This window comes from Aquarana catesbeiana, linkage group LG04 (assembly GCF_042186555.1).
Source record: "Aquarana catesbeiana isolate 2022-GZ linkage group LG04, ASM4218655v1, whole genome shotgun sequence".
In the NCBI taxonomy this organism is placed as follows: domain Eukaryota; kingdom Metazoa; phylum Chordata; class Amphibia; order Anura; family Ranidae; genus Aquarana; species Aquarana catesbeiana.
The window spans coordinates 81,067,902-81,090,787 of NC_133327.1; the positions used below are offsets into that span (position 1 = coordinate 81,067,902).

Genomic DNA, 22,886 nt, shown 5'->3' on the forward strand with positions numbered 1-22,886 from the left:
CCCCAAACCGGGTATAAGCCTGCCCTGAGCACGTGGCTGGTACCCAACATGAAGGAGACCATGAGAATGTGATAGATACCATACGGCAAAATTTGACCCATGGTGAGAAATCCGCTGATCACAGCAGGAGGGCTACTCCTCAAGAACCCTGAGGATTGCTAATAAAATGCGCAGCAAATAAGGAAAGTCTGTCGGGGTCTCCAACAACATACAAAGCTGAGCCCAACTATAAACGGCCTGACAATGCCATGCCGATACGTGATAAAAGGGCCAAAAACCGAACCAAGTAGGAAGCCTACTGATCCTGACCTAGAGACTTGAGAAAATTCGGAATCCACTAACCCCCTGAGCCTGTAAAAGCTGCTGGAGCTGCCATGCTGACTTACCATAGTTCCATGCTTCCGCCAATCCTAGCCAAAAGTAACTAGGAAATAACAGGTCGTGTGCATACCAGAGGGAAAAACCAGTCCCCTGGGAACCTACTCCGCGTAAGTGGCATGCCACTGGGACAGCAACATGAACTACGAAAGAACGTGAGCATGCTGAGAACCTGCGTCAGGAACGTAGCTGCAAGAAAGAACGAAACACATATATTATGCGAGCTACAAACCGTAAGCCGCCTAAGCACCGAAGCTGCAAGAAACCGCAAATTACATGAAAAAAAAAAACCCCGGTAGCACGAGAACGTGAATGATGAACAGCGTGAGAAACATGAGAACGAGTGTAACCTTGGGAAAACATGAGAAAACCTGGAAGAATGAGAGAAACATAAGTGAGATTATCATAGAAACAACAAATTGCAAAAAACATGTAAACTGCATGAGACACGTAAACTGCATGAGACACGTAAACTGCATGAGACACGTAAACTGCATGAGACACGCAAATTGCATGAGACACGTAAATTGCATGAGAAACGTGAGTTTGTATGAAATACATAAACAGCGTAAGAACAGATGAGGAGACTTGCCACCGAACAAGCCAATTAAAAACGATCACCTCAATCTGTCAACCCATAGACGTGATGGGTATTCAACAGTGGTAGAACATGAACAACCCGGCTGTTTGACAGCAACCAAATAACATACATAACAAGCAGCCCCAAGACATAATAATCCTGGTACCTGACAATGATGATGTGGGTGCAGGAATGATAAGACCAAAAGCGCAAGAATGTGAACCTAATGATGACACCCCCCAACTGCATGCAGTGAGTGAGCCCGAGCAACCTGCAGCGCCTGGACAGGAAATTAAAAAACGAACACTCAGGGCTAAGATACCCACAGACAGAGGTGGGTAAAGTAAAAGTGTAATGGTGAACGTGCACGTATGACGTATGGAAACAGGCGAGAAGATTGTGGGACAACAATCAATTAAAAACGAAACCTCAGCCTGTACAGATCTGTGGACGTGACAGACCCTGAATGTGAGCCCTAACTAACAGAAATGCAGCGAACGAAAAAAAAAAAACTGACAAACATAAGACATAACATATGACATAAACGTAAAATACATGGGAAACCGAGGGAAGCATGGAAAGTGAGAGAAGCCTGGGAAAACGAGAGAAGCCTGGGAAAACGAGAGAAGCCTGGGAAAACGAGAGAAGCCTGGGAACAAGAGAAGCGAGAGAAGCAATGGAAAACGAGAGAAGCAATGGAAAACGAGAGAAGCAATGGAAAACGAGAGAAGCAATGGAAAACGAGAGAAGCAATGGAAAACGAGAGAAGCCATGGAAAACGAGAGAAGCAATGGAAAACGAGAGAAGCAATGGAAAACGAGAGAAGCCATGGAAAACGAGAGAAGCCATGGAAAACGAGAGAAGCCATGGAAAACGAGAGAAGCCATGGAAAACGAGAGAAAACAATGGAAAACGAGAGAAAACAATGGAAAACGAGAGAAAACAATGGAAAATGAGAGAAGCATGGGAAAAGGAGAGAAGCCAGGGAAAACGAGAATCAAAGGAAAACGTGAGAAACAAGGAAACACGAGAGAAACAAACGTGAGTACCAAGGGAAAAAACGTGAAAACATACGAAAGTAAAACATGATAAATGTAAGAAACATGAAAAGGCATAAGAAGGGACACATAGCACGAGAAACCTTAAATGCATGAAAACACTGTCAAAAATTGCATGAAAATATTGTAAAAAATTGCATGAAAACACTGTAAACTGCATGGAAACACTCAAGAGAAACATGGGAAAACGTGAGAAACATGGGAAAACGTGAAAAACATGGGAAAACGTGAGAAACATGGGAAAACGTGAGAAACATGGGAAAACGTGAGAAACCGTGAGAAACATGGGAAAACGTGAAAAACCGTGAGAAACATGGGAAGACATGAGAAACATGGGAAGACGTGAGAAACATGGGAAGACGTAAGCATGAACAAAATGTGCGAGGCATGGAAAACGTGGGAAGCGTAAGAAACATGGAAAACCTGCGAACCAAGAGAACACGTAAGAACCATGTAAGGCGTGAGTAACATGGGAAACACGAGAAATGTAAGAAACATGAATAGGCAAATGACAAATTGCATAAGAAAACGAACATTGCATGAGAACACCGGAAATTGCATGATGAGAATCGTAAATAACATGAGAAACATAAATTGCATAAGAAAATGTAAATTGACTATAACAAAGCATGAGAGATTGAAAACATGCATAAGAAACCACAAATAATAAAACCGTGAAATGCCTTAAAACGTGTAAAATGCATGAGAAACCGTAAAATGCATGAGAACCGTAAAAACCTGAGAAACCGTAAAAAGCACAAGAAACCGTAAATTTTTCTGAAACCGTAAAAAACATGAACTGTAAAAAGCATAATAACCCATTATTTATATAAGAAACCATAACTCGCATGAGAACCGTAAAATGCACGATAACCGTAAAATGCATGAAACTAAACATGCATGCGAACCGTAAATAGCATGGAACCGTAAATATGAATAAGAAATTGTAAATCGCATGTAAATCGTAAAATGCATGAGAAATCGTGAATAAATGAGAAATCGTAAATCGCATGAAACCATAAAATACATGAGAAACCGTAAATATAAATTGTAAAATGCATGAGAACCCAAGAGAACTGTGAATCGCATGAGAAACCAAATTATATGAGAAATTGTAAATTACATACCCCCAAAGGACCCTCACAGAAAAAAAAAAACGAGAGGACAGGCAACGAGCAAGTGTCCTGCCACCCCCCAGCCTGAATTATCCCCTGAACCCTGTGCTTGCACATGCGTTACCATGAATTCTCATGAATCCGTCCTGCATGTTTAAGGGAAATCGCAAATAGCAAGAAACCATGAAATGCATACGAAACTGCAACCGATCAGTAGGAGGCAAAATTCCACACTCCGCACCATCACCAGAACAGGGGTGAATAGGGAGCGCCAGCCCATGCAACCACCAAAGACCCCCTGCCGCAGACAGGAAGTGAAGGGAATCCCGTGGTAGGTTTTTTTTTTTTTTTTTTTTTTTTGGAAAATATACACCCTTTTTAAATCAAAAAACAAGACAACAGCAAAGCCAGCCCAATTATTTCCATACCGGGAAAGACAATGCCACGCCGAGCAAACCGACACCCAACATGCCACGCTCAAAAACCACGCCCGCCCGTGGAACGGCGACAAAGTACCACCCTCAAAAATCTCCACAGGCGATAATCAAAAAATTCCACAGGCTGCATGCCCTGAGTCACAGAGGAGGTCCAGGGCCAGAACTGCAATCGGACAGCACGAGACCAGTGACCACCTGCTGTGGGACAGGAAGCGAAGGGAATCTCATGGTTGGGGACACAGATGGCCAATAACAACAACAGTTGGAGGTGATGAACGGGGAGGAGAGGGAGGGCGACCACGTGTCTGGATGACAGCGATGAGCAGGACACAGCACACACGAGGAGCAGCGAAGTGAGGAAGCCCCAGCCATCACCAACATAGAGCAGAGGAGGGGGCGGGCCAGAGACAGCCCAAGCAACAGGTCCCCGGCGAGGAGGAGGGGAGAGAGAGAGTGCCCAGAGAGCGACCGAGAGCCCCCCCGCAGCGCACACACACCCTGCCCCCCACCAGCCGGGAGACATGAGCGCCCCCCCCGGGGAGGAGCCCGAGCCGGACCTTGACCATCCCCTCCAGCACAACAGGGGCGCCGTGCCGGGCGAGGAGGACAGTGTGAGGGAGAGCGGTCACCACGAGCGGTGCCCCCCCCCCCTCCTTCAAACCTGCAACCCCGCCGCTACCACAGGGAGACTCGCTCCTCGCCGCCGCACATCCTCCCGCTGAGACAAAACCCGGAAGTGACGTCAGACGCACACGAGATCCTACGACCACAAGCAAGGAGAAGAAGGAGGGCAGGCTTTATGCAGCCTGACTCCTCCTACAATAACAGGCTGACCTGCGGTCAGCCTTACACTTGTTATAAATATTTGGGTGTTTGGATCAGCAATTTCATTTTGATCTATCAAATAACTGAGGGACACAGTAATATTTCAGTAGTGAAATGAGGTTGATTGGATTAACAGAAAATGCTCAATATGCATCAAAACGAAATTAGACAGGTGCATAAATTTGCGCACCCCAACAGAAAAATCACATCAATATTTAGTAGAGCCTCCTTTAGCAGAAATAACAGCCTCTAGACACTTCCTATAGCCTGTAATGAGTGTCTGGATTCTGGATGAATGTATTTTGGACCATTCCTCCTTACAAAACATCTCCAGTTCAGTTAGGTTTGATGGTTTCCGAGCATGGACAGCCCGCTTCAAATCACCCCACAGATGTTCAATGATATTCAGGTCTGGGGACTGGGATGGCCATTCCAGAACATTGTACTTGTTCCTCTGCATAAATGCCCGAGTAGATTTTGAGCAGTGTTTTGGGTCGTTGTCTTGTTGAAATATCCAGCCCCGGTGTAACTTCAGCTTTGTGACTGATTCTTCAACATTATTCTCAAGAATCTGCTGATATTAAGTGGAATCCATGCGACCCTCAACTTTAACCAGATTCCCAGTACCGGCACTGGCCACACAGTCCCACAGCATGATGGAACCTCCACCAAATTTTACTGTGGGTAGCAAGTGTTTTTTCTTGGAATGCTGTGTTCTTTTGCCACCATGCATAACGCCCCTTGTTATGACCAAATAACTCAATCTTTGAGCACCTTATTCCAAAATGAAGCTAGCTTGTCCAAACGTGCGTTTGCATACCTCAAGCGACTCAGTTTGTGACGTGTGTGCAGAAAAGGCTTCTTTCGCATCACTCTCCCATACAGCTTCTCCCTGTGCAAAGTGAACTGAATTGTTGAAGGATGCACAGTGACACCATCTGCAGCAAGTTGATGTAAGTTTGGAGGTGGTCCGTGGGCTGTTTTTGACCGTTCTCACCATCCTTCGCCTTTGCCCCTCCAATATTTTATGTGGCCTGCCACTTCTGGCCTTAACAAAAACTGTGCCTGTGGTCTTCCATTTCCTCACTATGTTCCTCACAGTGGACACTGACAGCTTATATCTCTGCGATAACTTTTTGTAGCCTTCCCCTAAACCATAATGTAGAACAATCTTTGTTTTCAGGTCATTTGAGGGTTGTTTTGAGGCCCCCATGTTGCCACTCTTCAGAGGAGCGTCAAAGAGAACAACAACTTGCAATTGGCCACCTTAAATACCTTTTCTCATGATTGGATGCACCTGTCTGTGAAGTTCAAGGCTTAATGAGCTCCCCAACCCAATTGTGTGTTCCAATTAATCAGTGCTAAGTAGTTACAGTTATTCAAATCAACAAAATGACAAGGGTGCCCAAATTTATGCACTTGTCTAATTTCGTTTTGATGCATATTGCGCATTTTCTGTTACTCCAATAAACCTAATTTCACTACTGAAATATTACTGTGTCCTTCAGTTATTTGATAGATCAAAATGAAATTGCTGATCCAAACGCCCAAATATTTGACAATCACGGAAATTGTCAGGGGTTCCTAAACTTTTGCATACAACTGTACCTGAACCCCTCCATAAGGCTATATCCCTGTGTGCTGTAATGGTGAAGGGGGGTACAGAGCACTAGCTCCTTCTCATCTCTCTGTCCTCAACACTCCTTACTACCGTACTTTTTTTACCCTCAATAAATAGAGATGGCAAGTGAAGGCCAGGCCTTTTTTTTGTGAAGGGCCACATATGCCATGACTTATGACAGCAGTTTCCCTAGGTTAGCTGTCCGCACCTTGTTTTTTTATTCCAGAGCATACAAGGTTCTCTGTTAAATTTACTATACAACTTTCCAGTTTACACACCGTGTTTGTGATTGGGTAATAAATAATTGTTTTTATGGGCAGACATTTGCCTGTAGCAGCATATGATTGAACGCCATGGTCAGGAAAGCATTAAATGAATTTGTTACAGGAATTGTTTACCTTCCTCATGAAAGATATAAAGAGCAGAATTGTTCCACCTGTCTCTGTTCACCAACCAAAAAATGTTCCAGTTCAGGCTGCACCTAAGCAGTTCTATAAGATGTGATTTCTACATGCGCCACTGGGGGGCCACATAGGTTATTGCTTTTCATGTCCTCACTAAGGAGAAACAAATTGTCAGTTCCCAGTTCTTCTCTATTCCTTGTCTGCATATTTAATTTGTGCTGTGTGACCCTTATAAAATGTCTGCATTATCTTCCTGTCTGCTTCCACTAGCCTGCTTTGTATTCAGTGCTGGTTAACCCCCTAAATTAATTGATCTGTATTAATGCTTGCCGCGTTATCCTGTGAGTGACGCAGTGAATATCCTTACTGTAAGGGCAATGTGAAAAGACAGCATCTGTATTCATGATACCATTGTGTGTGGTGAAAACTATCTTAGGGTGACATTATATTTAGTCATGGCCCAATGTCCACTTAATTGATGTAGCTGATACGGTCTCTGCTAAGACAGTTGCAAATCTTGTTACTTAACCTTGGATCTTCTGAACGCCCAAGGACTTCATCTCTCTCTCTCATCCAGGAAAATAAGAAAACTGGCTTATCTTTTTTGTACAGGACTGGTATTCCCCCTGGGTTATATGCAGGTTACCGCTAGGTGACTGGACACCTTCAAAAAAACGTGGCCACCCCTAGAGCACACTTTTATAACCCCGCCCACTCTATGAAACTCCAGTTTTTCCTGTAGTATCCTTAGGTGAAGGACCTGTTTATTTATTACAGGTACTTATATACCGCTGACAATTTACACAGCGCTTTACATATATATTGTACATTCATATCAGTTCCTGCCCCCAAGGAGATTACAATCGAAGACTTTCTAACTCACATTCATTCAACCTCATACTAGGGCCAATTTGGACAGGAGCCAGTCAACCTACCAGCATGTCTTTGGAGTGTGGGAGGAAACTGGAGCACCTGGAGGAAACCCACAGAGGCATGCAAACTCGAACAGACAACCTAAGTGCTAACCACTTAGCCACTGTGCTGCCCGACCTGTTCTCCTCTGGTGTTACTCACATACAGGGCTGTATGCATACAGGGACATATGCCCCAAATGGAAGAAGTCTGCTCGTCCTTGGCCCTGTTCGCAAAATACTGGCTGTGGCGGAGCGCGTAACAGAGTTTAGGTCTAATAACCAGCCACTGAGTTGGATCTCTGCCACATGATGAAGGGAGTGAATGCTGTGTATTAGCTCACTGATTTGCTTTCACCTGTTACCTTGAATCTCTGATTGCACAATTTTCTTAGTAGATTGATTGTCTTCATACATTTATTAAAATTGCTTGGTAACCTTTGGTTGGCAGTCACCTAGTTTTTCACACATTGAAGAGAGTGGGTTGCAAATGAGTTGAGGAGATAAATTGCCCAGTAGCATAAGCTAGGAGAAAAAGAACAAACAGAAATGTTGCAATAATGTAAATGTCTTCTAATATAACAGACTTATTTTTTTCCTCATTCTGTCTTGCACAGGTATCTCAGTTTGCGATGCAAGTTTTACTTTGACTCCTTACTCTCCCAGCGAGGCTACTCTGGGAAAATCTCATTTGACCACAAAAATGAGACGCTCTCTATTACCGTAAGTACATTGTGAGGTGTCTGCATTAGGGCAAACCATACTTGTCCTATAAAGTTGCTATTAACTTGTAGATAGTGGCTGTTATTCAATAACCACACCGCGATGCAATTGTGGATAACATTGACACATGGACAGACCTTACTTCAGTTATCCAATCATGTCACAGAAAAAAATCCTGTTTTTAGTCTATTTAGTCGTCTTTTTTTTTTTTTTTTTCATCTGCACAATATGGGGTATTTAAAGTAAACACGGCCATAATCTGAGTGAACATTCTGGACTGCACAGTTTCTCCAGTGCTGAGAGTTCAGGAAGGAGGAGATTTTCACTACTGCCTGTATACACGCCCACATGTGTGATGCCAATGTAATGTGACCTGGCTAGCTCTGAGAACAAGAAACTGTTTTCTCTCCAGCATAAAAGACACCACTGAGCATGTGCAGGTTGGCTACCCTGCCTGTGTTAGCTGGCCTTCCCCAGATAGACAGTGCAGGAGGGGGAGGATCTGTGCATACAGGATAAAACGGCCTTTTTACACAATGCAGAGGATTAACCCCTTAATTCCACAGTGAGTATAACCTGCATATACAGACTGATTTTACTGTTGTGGGTTTAGTAACACTTTAAAGTGTTAGTAAGCCACAGTTTAAGAAAAAAAAAAAACTTCCCCTGCAAGGCGGTCATAATGTGCATTGCATACTAGCACATTATGCGAGCCTTGCCTTAAAACGAAGCCCTCCAGCGGCGCACTGTCACCGCTGACAGGGCTTCCATCTTCACCCAGTCTTCCTTTCGGGTTTGCGGCTTCCAGCTACATGAGTGGTCAGGAGTGCGATGACTTCATTCCCGCCGTTCAGCACCGGTTCTGAAGGTCCAGCGCAATATGCTGGACCTTCAGAGCGCATGCGCCAGTGACGTCACCGGCTGCATGCAGTGTGAATATCTCCTAAACAGTGCAAGTTTAGGAGATATTTACAGTAACTACAGGTGAGCCTTATTATAGGCTTACCTGTAGGTACAAGTTGAAAAAGTGGGTTTACAATGATTTTTAATAAGTTTGTAAAGCCTAAGGCCCCTTTCACACTGGAGCGGTTTTCAGGCGGTATTGCGCTAAAATTACCGCCTGAAAACCGTCCCTAAACAGCCTCCGCTGTTCAGTGTGAAAGCCCGAGGGCTTTCACACTGAAGCGGTGCGCAGGCAGGACAGTGAAAAAAGTCCTGCAAACCGCTTTTTTGGAGCGGTGAAGGAGCGGTGTATTCACCGCTCCTTCACCGCTCCTGCCCATTGAAATCAGTGGGACAGCGCGGCTATACCGCGGTAATACCGCGGGTATAGCCGCGCTGTACGAGGGATTTTAACCCTTTTTCGGCCGCCAGCGGGGGTTAAAACCGCACCGATAGCGGCCGAATACCGCTGCAAGAACGACGGTACAGCAGCGCTAAAAATAGCGCTGTTGTACCGCCGACGCCCCCACCGCCCCAGTGTGAAAGGGGCCTTAAGGTTTTTTTTTTTTTTACCCTAATGCATTTAGGTGAAAAAAAAACCTTCTGTGCTGCACATGTCCCCCTAGCCCTTCCTTATACTTGAGCCCGATCCCGATTCAGCAATGTGTATGAGACCACATTGCTGTTCCACCTTACTGCACAGATTGATGGAATCAAATTCTGTGGCAGGGGTGGGACCGAGCCACCCTGTCTAGGTCAATGGATGCAGACAAGGCAGCTCGGGAGGGAGCATGCACGAGTTCCCCCATAGGAAGCAGCTTCTTATGGGGGCACTCCCCGAGGAGGAGGAGCCAGGAGCACCAGTGGGGGACCCCAGAAGAAGAGGCTCTGGGCTGCTCTGTGCAAAACCACTGCACAGAGCAGGTAAGTGTAATATATTTGTTATTTTAAAGGGGGGGGAGGACCCTTTTATTTATACTTTAAAGATTACATTTTCCAATCATCTTTGTGCTATAATAACCTTATTTTCAAACAGTATTTATATGAAATTATTTATAAACAACTATGTAGATAGGGCAGCTTCATAAATTGTTTCTTGCTAGTTTTCTGATGGATACCAAGGTGTTTGACAGGTAAATTTTATAGGGCAGTGAAAACCAGAGCAGTGAATTTTTTTTTAACACAAATGATTGCTCAAAGTAGTTGATTTAGTGGAATTTGAAGAAAATACCAGAAAAAAAAAAACATCAAATGAGCGAAACTGAAGCAGAACATAAGGGTCACTGAATGCAGGGGAGAAGGAAGGGACCTGTACTTGTCCTTGTGTATGCCACTTTACAATAGCAGTAAAATCAATAGAATGCATACGAAATGGGCAATTAAGGAATCAATATGGCAATCTAAAAACATTATTATACAGGATTTATATGGCCGCAACAGTTTGCGCAGCGCTTTACAATACAAAGGGAGACGAAACGGCAACAATACAATTCACTACTAGAGGGTTAGGGGAGCCCTGGTCCTGCGAGCTTACAATCTAATATTAAAACAGCTGTCAAAAGCGATGGCAAGTGTCCATTTTAACGCCTCTTTCCCATTGGCGTTCATGGGGTGGTAAAAATCGGTGGTTCAGGCATGATTTTACTGCTTTCCTAAAACATACAGCTGAAGGGGTCTGAGCTGAAACCGCAAGCCAAATCCTTGGCTTGCAGTTGCAGCGCATTAGTTCAACGTTAAGTTGCCATTCTACAAAAGAAACAAAGGCAAAAAAGGAATTGAGGAGGTGGCAGGATCTCCTTCTGAATACCCAAAAAAGCCACTCCTTTAGCCTCCCTCTGAAAAACTATCCCCCATGGTTTTCTTTTCGGAGACAGCCACAGTGTGAACCTAGCCATACATTGTGTAAACCCTACATGTGTATGTACAGGACACAGCTGCTGTATAGTAAATGAAGCACCACTAGAGGTCCTCACAGTTTGGGGAATGGAAAAACAGGTGCTGTGATTTGTTTACCAGTAAAGTATGTAATACACAGATCTGTATTCTGAGCATTGAGGCCTAAATACTGTCCTAACACTTGTGTATAACTTTACAATTCAGTTTTCTTATTTTTATACTTTTCACTAAATCAGAACAGAGATGACTGTTAGGTAGTGTTTAAAGCAGAGTTACAGAAAAATACACATATGTGCAATTGAAATACTACATGTATATGAACTGTTATGTCGGCAGGTGTTTTTTTTTATTTTTATTCTTTACCACCACATTTGTAATCCAGGCTGGCTCTGCTTAATGGCACAGTCATGTCCAGCATCATCCTGATTAAGGAAATACGAGCCTGCCGACTGGACAGTGAAGCGGCAGTATTGGGTTGGGCATAGGCAGATTAAAATGTAGCCAGTTCAGCGAGAACCAGCTGAATTTTGAACTGTGTGACAGTGCTTTAACCACTTAAGGACCAGGCTTATTTTATACACTTGGTGTTTACAATTAAAAATCTTTTTTTTTTTTTTTTTTGCTAGAAAATTACTTAGAACCCCTAAACATTTTTTTTTTCCAGACACCCTAGATAATAAAATGGTGGTCGTTGCAATACTTTGTCACACTGTATTTGCGCAGCAGTCTTACAAATGCAATTGTTTTGGAAAAAATACACTTTTTTTAATTAAAAAATAAGAAAACAGTAAAGTTAGCCCAATTTTTTTTATATTGTGAAATATAATGTTACGCCGAGTAAATTGATACCCAACATGTCATGCTTCAAAATTGCGCCCACTCTTGGAATGGCGATACATTTTGACACTTAAAAATCTCCATAGGCGAAGTTTAACCGCTCCCCGACTGCTGCACGACGATATACATCAGCAGAATGGCTCGGGTGGGCAAAAGGGCGTACAGGTACATCCCTTTAAGAAGCGGTGCTGCGGGGACGCGCCCGCCGCGTTGACCGTGACTGCGGGTCCCGCGGACTCTGTCCGCCGGGTGCCTGCGATCGTGTCACGGAGAGGTAGAACAGGGAAGATGCCTTTGTAAACCAGGCATTTCTCCATTCTGCCTTGTGACTTGACACTGTCATTGGGAGCAGTGATTGCTTTCATGTGTGTTGAAGCCCACCCCCCCCCCACCCCCACAGTTAGAATCACTCCCTAGGACATACTTAACCCCTTCATCGCCCCCTAGTGGTTAACCCCTTCGCTGCCATTGTCATTTACACAGTAATCAGTGCATTTTTATAGCACTGATCGCTGTATAAATGACAATGGTCCCAAAATAGTGTCTGATGTGTCCGCCATAGTAATTTAAAAAAGATTAATAATAAAAATGCCATAAAACTATCCCCTATTTTGTAGACACTATAAATTTTGCGCAAACCAATCAATATACACTTATTGCGATTTTTTTTTTTTTACCAAAAATATGTAGAAGAATACATATCGGCCTAAACTGAGGGAAAAAATTGTTTCTTTTTATATTTTTTGTGGATATTTATTATAGCAAAAAAGTAAAAATATAGCATTTTTTTTTTCAAAATTGTCACTCCTTTTTTGTTCATAGTGCAAAAAATAAAAACCGCAAAGGTGATCAAATACCATCAAAAGAAAGCTCTATTAGTGGGGGAAAAAGGATGTCAATTTTGTTTGGGTACAACGTCGCACGACCGCGCAATTGTCAGTTAAAGCGACAAACTGCCGAATCGCAAAAAGTGCTCTGGTCAGGAAGGGGCAAATCTTTCCAAATCCTGAAGTGGTTAAAAATTGCTACAGGTTACCAGTTTTGAGTTACAGAGGAGGTCTTTTGCAAGAATTATTGCTCTCGCTCGACGATCACAGTGATACCTCACATGTGTGGTTTGAACACTGTTTACATATGCGGGCGCGACTTATGTATGTGTTCCCTTCTGCGCACGAGCACGTCGGGACGGGGCGCTTTTACATTTTTTTTTCTTATTTATGTTTATTTTTACACTGTCCCTTTAAAAAAAAAAATTTGGATCACTTTTATTCCTATTACAAAGAATGTAAACATCCCTTGTAATAGAAAAAAAGCATGATAGGACCTCTTTAATGTGAGATCTGGGGCCAAAAAGACCTCAGATCTCACATTTACACTAAAATGCAATAAAACATGTTTTTTAAAAAGTTTTTTTTTTTCCCAATAAAAATGTTTTCTCCCTTTAAGACCATTGGGCGGAAGTGACGTTTGACGTTGCTTCCGTCATCCAATGGTATGGAGTTGAGTGGGGGCCATCATTCCCTCACTCGACTTTATGCCTCTGAGGGGAAAGGATGGGATCGTGGCACTTCTCCCACCACCGATAAAAGTTATCTCGTGTCGGACCGCCCGCCGTTTTTAAAAATACCCGGGGTTATGGCAGCTAATAAATTATCCATAGGCAACTTTTTAAAAGCCTTTACAGGTTACCAGTTTAGAGTTTCACAGGAGGTCTGGTGCTAGACTTATTGCTTGCTCTCTGACCTTCCCAGCGATACTTCACGTGTGGCGCAATAGCTGTTTACATATGTGTGCGAGACCTACGTGCGCATTTGCGTGGGGATGGGGGAGCTTTAAAAAAAACAGTTTTATTTTATTTAAGTTAATTTTTTTACACTATCTTTTTTTTTTTTTTCTTTTTTTTAAATCAACTTCATTGCTATCACAAGGAATGAAAAACATTAAAAAAAAAAAAAAGAAAAGGAGTTAGTGCCCTTTTTTTCCCCCCCAGAGCTGGACAGACTCAGAGATATGCAAATGAAAATAGACACAAGTCCGTTTCCATCCGCCTCCCAATTAACCTGCATGGAGCTTTCATGCAAGTATGCCTGAAAAAAAGACAGGTGAACTTGGCCCATGTGAAAGGGGACTTATGCAATTTAACTGTGATGATGTTCTGTACAGCAGAAGTCTATATGAAGATGCAGCCTATTTGTTAATGCTGCTGCTGAAGCCTACATGACATAATGCGGTGTCTTTATGTGTTTATACTGTAGCACTTGTCTTTTGCTTGACATTATGTGCAGCGATGCATTAGATGTGGTGTCATGTGTTTCAAACTGCAGTGCCTTGCAAAAGTATTCACCCCCTTGGCTTTTTACCTATTTTGTTACATTACAGCCTTTAGTTCAGTGTTTTTTTAATCTGAATTATATGTGATGGATCAGAGCACAATAGTCTAAGTTGGTGAAGTAAAATTAGAAAAATATATACATAAAACAATTTTTCAGAAATAAAAAACTGATAATTGGCATGTGCGTATTTTTTTAACCTCTTTGTTATGAAGCCCATAAAAAGCTCTGGTGCAGCCAATTACCTTCAGAAGTCACATAATTAGTGAAATGATGTCCACCTGTGTGCAATCTAAGTGTCACATGATCTGTCATTACATATACACACCTTTTTGAAAGGCCCCAGAGGCTGCAACACCTAAGCAAGAGGCACCACTAACCAAACACTGCCATGAAGACCAAGGAACTCTCCAAATAAGTAAGGGATAACGTTGTTGAGAAGTACAAATCAGGGTTAAGTTATAAAAAAATATCCAAATCTTTGATGATCCCTAGGAGCACCATCAAATCTATCATAACCAAATGGCACAACAGCAAACGCTCCATAGAGTTGGGCTTTATGGCAGATTGGCCAGAAGAAAGCCATTACTTTCAGCAAAAAACCAATGGCACGTTTTGAGTTTGCGAAAAGGCATGTGGGAGACTCCCAAAATGTATGGAGGAAAGTGCTCTGGTCTGATGAGTTTAACTTTTTGGCCATCAAAGAAAACGCTATGTCTGACACAAACCCAACACATCACATCACCCAAAGAACACCATCCCCACAGTGAAACATGGTGGTGGCAGCATCATGCTGTGGGGATGTTTTTCAGCAGTCAGGACTGGGAAACTGGTCAGAGTTGAGGGAAAGATGGATGGTGCTAAATACAGGGATATTGTTGAGCAAAACCTGTACCGTTCTGTGTGTGATTTGAGGCTAGGACAGAGGTTCACCTTCCAGCAGGACAATGACCCCAAACACACTGCTAAAGCAACACTGGAGTGGTTTAAGGGCAAACATGTAAATGTGTTGGAATGGCCTAGTCAAAGCCCAGAATTCAATCCAAAAGAAAATCTGTGGTCAGACTTAAAGATTGCTGGTCACAAGCGCAAACCATCCAACTTGAAGGGGCTGGAGCAGTTTTGCAAGGAGGAATGGGCAAAATCCCAGTGGTAATATGTGGCAAGCTCATAGAGACTTATCCAAAGCGACTTGGAGCTGTGATAGCTGCAAAAGGTGCACATTGACTTTTTCTGTTATTTTATCCTATTTGCTGTTTGCTTCACAATAAAAAAAAACATCTTCAAAGTTGTGGGCATGTTCTGTAAATTAAATGATGCAAATCCTCAAAGAATCCATGTTAATTCCAGGTTGTGAGGCAACAAAACACAAAAAATGCCAAGGGGGGGGGGGGGTGTGAATACTTTTGCAAGGCACTGTACAAGCCTTATATAGGGCATGATAATGTAGTGATACGGTATTGTAGACTTCAGTACAAGTTTACAGTACAGACCCCATACATGACTTCTTTGCTTTATGGGAATGCCTCTGCAGCATATGTGTAAATCCGTACTATAGTATGTATTGCACTGAGTCACTGAAGTGTCTTTTCTTCCTTTCAGGTCCAGCCTGGAGAAGTTAGTAAGGCTTCATTATCTGACATGAGGTCTCTCTCTGGAGGCGAACGATCATTTGCAACTGTTTGTTTTGTTCTTTCTCTATGGTCGATTGCGGAATCACCTTTCCGGTGTCTGGATGAATTTGATGTATACATGGTAATGTTCATCTGTTTCATTCAGTTTATTTTTGTTTTAATAATGCTGCAAGCACTGAAAAATACCTGTTAATCTGACAGAAATTCAGTGCGCTCTTCCTGTTTGAACTGACAACATAGTGCCTTTGCTGTATAAAAATTCCAAGCAACATTTGCAGCTCTGTCACCTGGACGGCAGAACTCCTGCCTGTTCCCCACCCCTCTCTGTCACTCTCCACATGCATACGCTGATTTATGTCATGGGTATTAATCAAAGGTGCCTAGTACTGTGTATTGCTAAACATTGCATTTTTTGGCTTTAATGTAAGGTAAAAATCCTTTCTGTAATTCACTCTCCTGTCTAGTGTAATGTTTAAGTAGCAAATTTGATTAAATATTTATTTTATTATGCCTTGCAGGACATGGTGAATAGGCGAATATCAATGGATATGATACTTACCATGGCCGATTCTCAGAGGTTTCGCCAGTTCATTCTTTTAACCCCACAGAATATGAGGTAACACATTTATAATAGCTAAACAGTAGACAAATTTGATGAAGGAAATATTTAGCAGTTCCAATTTTCAAAGTTGCAAACAGACAGCAGAGGACACGATCTAAGTGTAATATATATATATATATATATATATATATATATATATATACACATATACATATACATATATATATAATATTTATTGAACAGGGACCCTCCCAAATCACTCTGATATCTGATGTCCTGCAAAGGGATTACTACACCATATCTGCTGAGTTCCCAGTAAGGAACTCATTGTGAGGCTGGCATAGCAGGGAGAAAAATGTGCTCCTCCCAAGGCTGTGCCAGTCCTTTCAATGTAGAAATCCCCATCAAACTGGAACTTGCTGGTCATCATTGGCCATGTCATCACAATTTAGGTCGTTCCTTTTTGGTTTTGGATGTTGAATTTATTTGTTCCTTAACGTCTGATTTTTGTATTTTGATTCTTGTAAACATATTACTAGTGTGTTACTTGCCATGTGGTTTAAATAGATAACCAGTTATTTTATTTTTAATCACTTTTTTTTTATAATATTCATATGACCTTGATTTAGGGCTAATTCAGCAAAATAGGAATTTCTAAGGCATATATATGGTCCTTGTTCTGCTGGGCTTTTGTAGTCATCCTATTATAAGGGAAAAGCCACAATATTTGCAGTGTATCTGCATTTTGGTGTTGGCTAGGTTACAAATCTTTATATATTGTTTATTATCTTTTTATTACTATTATTTTTATTAAGTTAACATCTATTGTTCCTCAGCCCTTTTCTGCATGTACAAGGTAGATGTTTATCCCCGTCTCTTGGAGTTCTGCCAGTAAGATGTGGCTGCATCTGTTCCGTTGTCCTTAGCAGATTGTGTGTATAAATACTGCAGTCGCTTACATGGTGGGCACACTTCATAAAGAGGCAGGATCGCCTTGAAACGTGTTGCACTCCGCTGGCATCTGACGTCATTGACTTTGTTCCCATACTGTCAGAGGAGCTTTCCTCCTTCTTGGTCGCCGCTGTATATTGTGCACTGGATTCCTTGCATCTGTGGTTCCAGCAGCAGACCATCAGATTGAGATATTTGTTGAGAGGTGCTTATTCCTCTAATGCATGTGAGTTACTAATTGTCTTTTTATTCAATAATTATATGTTTACTACACTTAGATAGTGCCCTCTGCTGTCTCTTGGCTGTTCTAGAGATCTATTGTTACTACACTTAGATAGCGACCTCTGTTGGCTACAATAGAGCTCTCTTCAGTCTCCTTAGATGCTGCACTGAGTGTTTTGGAGCCAGTAGAAATTAACCTCTGATGCACCCGTGAAGGACTAATATGGTTTTTCTGCTGTATATCTACTAAGGAACTCATACTTCACTGTTTGCACTATTACCTGATTTTTTATTTTTATTTTTTTGTAGTTTTCAAAGTTGACTACTTTTCCATAATGTTACAAAGCTGCATGCACATTCCTGCTACAACAAACCACATTAGAACAATTTTTCAAAAAAGCTCTACTTTTTATAATGAAAAAGCAGTCTGAGCTCTAGTCAATGTTTGCCTAGGCTGCGATGATGTCATCATTCTGTTGTAAGCAGATTGCGCTATTGCACTGCAATGTACAACCATGGAAATTACTTTAGTCTCTATAGTGCCCATTTGCATCAATGCAACATGATGCAGTGCATTTTTTAAAACTGTGCAGCTGTTTACTTTTGGTGTTAAATGGTTTGTTTTTGGCCCTATAGACTTCAATAAGAGCACATACTGTAAAAAAAATGTATGTGCATGCTTTTTGGCATTATGGTCTTCTACAAAAGAATGCATGGAGCGTAAAACTGCATTAAAAAAACACACTGAGGCATTATTATCTCTAGTAGCTCTAGTGTGATCCTAGGCTTACAAGGGGAGAGTCTACACCAGTGTCAGAGAGCCAGCATCTCAGCCCAGGAAGTAGATCGTGACTGTGGATAGTGCCTGAACAAAGATGGTGACATCCTTCTGGAGAGAAAAAAAAGCAGAGGAAGGCATTGTAAGGGAGATCTGTGATACATAACCTGTTAAGCATACACATTGCGTAGCGTAGATTAACATTAGCGATCTTTGATGCTAGGTTTACTTTAATGTATATTAAGACAGAACTTAAAGTTATTCTGGAAGACAGAGGAAGATTTAATCAGTGCTACTTGGGCTCATAGATGGACTTGATGTGTATGGGGTTTTCTATCATTTCCAAAAGAGTTTGACTTGCTTTGAATGGTAAACTATAATTTGTAGACAGTTTTTAAGGCTAATCTTTATGACTCTGCATGCTTTGCATTGTCAGTAAATTTACCCTAAATGGGCCCCAATGCCTGAAAAAACATACATAAACGTTTTGTGCTAAGCGCAGTGCACCACAACCAATTACCAGTGCATTCACATCTGTGAATTGTGGTGCTTAACTATGTGCCAATTCTGACACTTCACTCCTGCATGTAAAAATCTACTTTTTTTTTTTGCTAGAAAATTATTTAGAACACCCCAAACAGTGTTTTTTTTTTTTTTTTTATGTTTCAAAAAAAATAGTTGGTGTTGCAATTTTTATGTCACATGGTATTTGCGCAGCAGATTTTCAAAGCAATTTTTTTTGGGGGCACTCATGAATTTTAAAAAAATAACACTAAAGTTAGCCCATTTTTTATTTTTGTATAATGTGAAAGACGGTGTTACGCCAAGTAAATAGATACCTAACATGTCACGCTTTAAAAGTGCATCTGCCTGTGGAATGGCGGCAAACTACAGTGCTTAAAATTCTCCATGGGCGACATTTTAAACGCCTTTACAGGTTATAAGTTTAGAGTTGCACAGGAGGTCTGGTGCTAGAATTATTTCTCTTGCTCTGACATCTGCAACAATACCTCACTTGTATGGTGTGATCACCATTTACATACGCGTGCTGGAGTAACGTATGTGTTCGCATTTGCGCATGGTGGGATGGATCAACAACCCTTTTGACTGCATTGGTTGTGACAGGTCCTCTTTATAGAGAGATCTGGGGTCTATTAGACCCCAAATCACTCCTCTAGCCTCCCACACAGCCCGATTAGACACAGATTGATCTGATCGGCTGCTTTGTTCGCCGCTGGCAGCCAGGTAAGCGAAGAGGCGGAACCGGAAGTGACGAACTACTCGTCACTCCCGGTTTCTGGGGTTACAGAGAGAGGAACAACGTCAGTTCCTCTCCCTCTATTCAGTGCAGCAATCGACGCAGGCCACATCGCTCCTATGTTTTGCAATGTGACTGTAGAGCCCGGGAAAGGTATCGGTGCAAGCGGGGTGGGGACCCCCTTCCTCCTCCTGCAGAAGCGTTCAAGTGGCTAATTAGCCACTCTGATCACTTCTGCCTTACTTGGAATGACTGGCTGAAGAGATCCATACTGGGATGATGCCTGTAGGTGCAGGCATCATCCTGGTATAACTACTGAAACCCGAAGACATCCATGGACGTCTTACGGCTGCAAGTAGTTAAAGGATAAGTTCACCTTTTGTAACATGTCACACTTCTATTCAGGGTGTAACATGTCACATGTTACAAACAGGCAGGCCGCGGCTCCCTGCTGATCCCTTGTTTTGACAGCTAGCTGGGATCTTTTTTTTGGCTAGTAATTTTAATAGCTTCTCCTTTAAAAAAGAAAAAAAAATAGGGTTCCTCTTTAGTTAGAAAGGTAACACATTAGTGTGATGTGGCAGATTATTTTTAACACATACAAACATTCAGATATACCGGCATCTCGTGTCAGGCTTACATTTGAAGCCGTTCTTTACTCCTCACCAAGCGATTGAGCATTAAAGTAGATAATGCGCTCTTTACTGGTGGCCTTCCAAGCTGCCTTAACAGGAAGCCAGAATTTCATTTGATAACACTCGATGCTTTGGGGCTGCTTTAATAAAGCATGAACTTTTAAAAAGAGACACAGTTTCTGCTAAGTGAGCAGATTCTTAATGGATGTTCTGGCATGAGAGCTGTGCTTAGAGCTTTCTGGGGAATATTCTAGTGCCACCGTCCTTACATAGTGACTGCAGTCTGTCATGGCTTTTAGCTCCTCCCTGTATAGGGAGTACTATGTAGAATAGAGAGTCAGAGAATGGCAGCTGGGAATTTGGTGCCATGAGAGAATCCTGGGTTAATAATGGCTAGGATTTTGCTCCTTTCCAGATACGCAAAGGAGGTAGGGGGGTATCCGTGTTGGACTTTTTATGAAAAGGTAATTGCCATCTCTGCCTTAGATAAAAGTTAAAATAATCTTTTGGACGTCATCTGTTAACCCAACATGAACAGATATTGAATTTCTTATCTCTCCCATGTACTACTTTTTAAAAAGATGTGCCAGTTTTGTTGAACTGAATGAAATTCTGTATTCTAAAAAAAAAAAATTTTAAAAAATAGAAAGGTCAAAGTATCTTGAATCAATAGTGTAGTGTACAGAATACAGCAGTCTGCGGAATGTAATATATATAATGGATGGATATACAGCTGTCACATGACCCAGATTTTTCCCTGTCTGTAGGGAAACAGTGGCAGGAGGAGCTTCTAGTCCTCTGCTGCAGATCACATGTTCAAAAAAGAAAAAGACAGCCTTTGGGATACAGAATTCAAAAAATAGTTAAAATCAAACTGTTTTAAATCCTCATACAAATATATATATTTGAAATGTATTCTTATTACTTTTTGGCAAAATCATGGTGTGGGTGGATTTCTGCTAGTCACCGGCTGTGTCATGGCCCTCCAGCCTGTGTCTTAGAATAAGAGGGAGGTGAAGCCTCCATCAATCAACATAATATCCTGCCCCATTGTGTTTAGCTGGTTAGTGGACGTGGAGGAGGAGGGAGGGAGTGGGCTGTCATTTACCACTGTGTATACACCCACATGTGTGATTCTATAGTCTCATCTGCTGCTCAGATGTGATAGGGGGAAAATGCTCAGGTTAGAAGATGCACTGAAAACTGAGCATGTGCAGTATCTGCCAACACTGCTCTGCAAAATCCCCAACTGCAGTGAGGACATGGGCAGGAGGGGGAGACGGTGAACAGCAGGATCAACCAGTTTTTTTTTTGCAGAATACAGAAAGAATCCCATAGTGTCCATTTATTGATAGTTTTTAATTAAATGGGTTTAATGACACTTTAAATTGACGGTCAAGGTAGAATTGTGTGGTACAGTAGTGTTTAATGCAAAAGTGTGGGGGTATAGTTAGCAAGAGAAGTGGTGGGCAGTGGCAGCAAGTGGAAAAATGTGTGTGTGCTTCCCCCGTGTACGTATTAACCTCTGGCCAGCGTCAGAGAGTGGGAGCTTTTAATGTCCACATAAGCCGTCATAGGCAGCTCTCCCAATCTCTAGTAATGATTGGAGACTGGCTCCCTAATGTGACCACTGTGATGGCCAATGTGATGTCATCAGGGAGTCCTTCCAGCCCCCTGGGTGTAAATTCCCAGTTAAAGGGACACATGAACCACTGCAGTCTCCTTGCTTTGTCCATCCTTTCCCAGGTCTCCTTTTTTAGGGTCAAAAAGCATCACAGGTTAAAGTTGAACTGACTTTTACTAGGAAGTTCTAGCACTCCAAGATGTCCCAGCAAAAACTGGGCTCACTAAGCTTTCCTCACTGGGGTCATAGTAACAAAGATCTAGTGGTGGTCAGATTCCGCTTCACTCAACTGAAACTTTTTCATTTTGTGTAAAAAAAAAAAAAAAAAAAAGAAAAGCTTTACAATTTATTCAATAAGGATGTGGAAATGGTCAGTCTTCCACTGCTGACCACTCACTACTAGCAGAATAGAGTGAGTAAAAGTAACTTCTGCAGTGTCTCAGCCTACTCTGCAAATGCTGCAGTCCTGTCTTGTGATGGTTTTCTTTGAACAAACCAAGCAGAACCAGAAAACAGAACAGATCTTGAGGTAAATCCAATGATGCTTCTGTACTGTAGACTAGCAGATGACAAACACAAATAATAACTGACATGGCTGATCCTGTGCTCCTCATCTGAGTTATTGCTTGTGGCAGAAACCACCACACGAGCTGTTTGAGATATGAGAGTTGCTGCAGGTTTCCAACACTCTGACAAGCAGTTCCTTACATGAGGTGCCAGAGGGGATGTGCCTGAGAGCAGCTGCCATTTACTATTTTCCTTTTCATCTACGCTGTGCAGAAAGAGAGGATGATGTAAAATAATAGCCACAATGGGAGCTCTCCATCCAACATTATATGAGTATAGATATGTCCAATATAGAAATGAGATAAAAAATGGAGAACTACAAATGTGGGCATTCATACGTTAAAGATGACAGTGGTTGATAAAAAATGTCAGGACAAGACCTATCGTAAGTCTTTGGCAGTATCTGGAGTCTCTTTACAAAGACTGGTGCAACCATCTTCTTCATAATGTAATTATACTGGATGGGAAATTTTGTTTAAGGTATCTATGACAAGAGCAGTGCTGATTTCCACATCAGACCTTTGGATTTGCCACGTTAAAGCGGAACTCCACCCAATAGGGGAAGTTCCGCTTTAAAGTGGTACTAAAGGCAGAGGGT

At 42.1% G+C, this 22,886-nt stretch overlaps 1 protein-coding gene across 2 annotated transcripts in view; it reads left to right on the forward strand.

The window, feature by feature from the left end:
- The window catches only part of SMC6 (structural maintenance of chromosomes 6), a 166,775-nt gene that overhangs the window by 126,684 nt on the left and 17,205 nt on the right, over window positions 1-22,886 (forward strand). For both annotated transcript variants that reach the window (XM_073625346.1, XM_073625347.1), the window contains 3 exons: window positions 7,947-8,052; window positions 15,660-15,812; window positions 16,210-16,307. In XM_073625346.1, coding sequence (XP_073481447.1) covers window positions 7,947-8,052; window positions 15,660-15,812; window positions 16,210-16,307 — 357 coding nt within the window. The remainder of the gene's footprint in view (window positions 1-7,946; window positions 8,053-15,659; window positions 15,813-16,209; window positions 16,308-22,886) is intronic.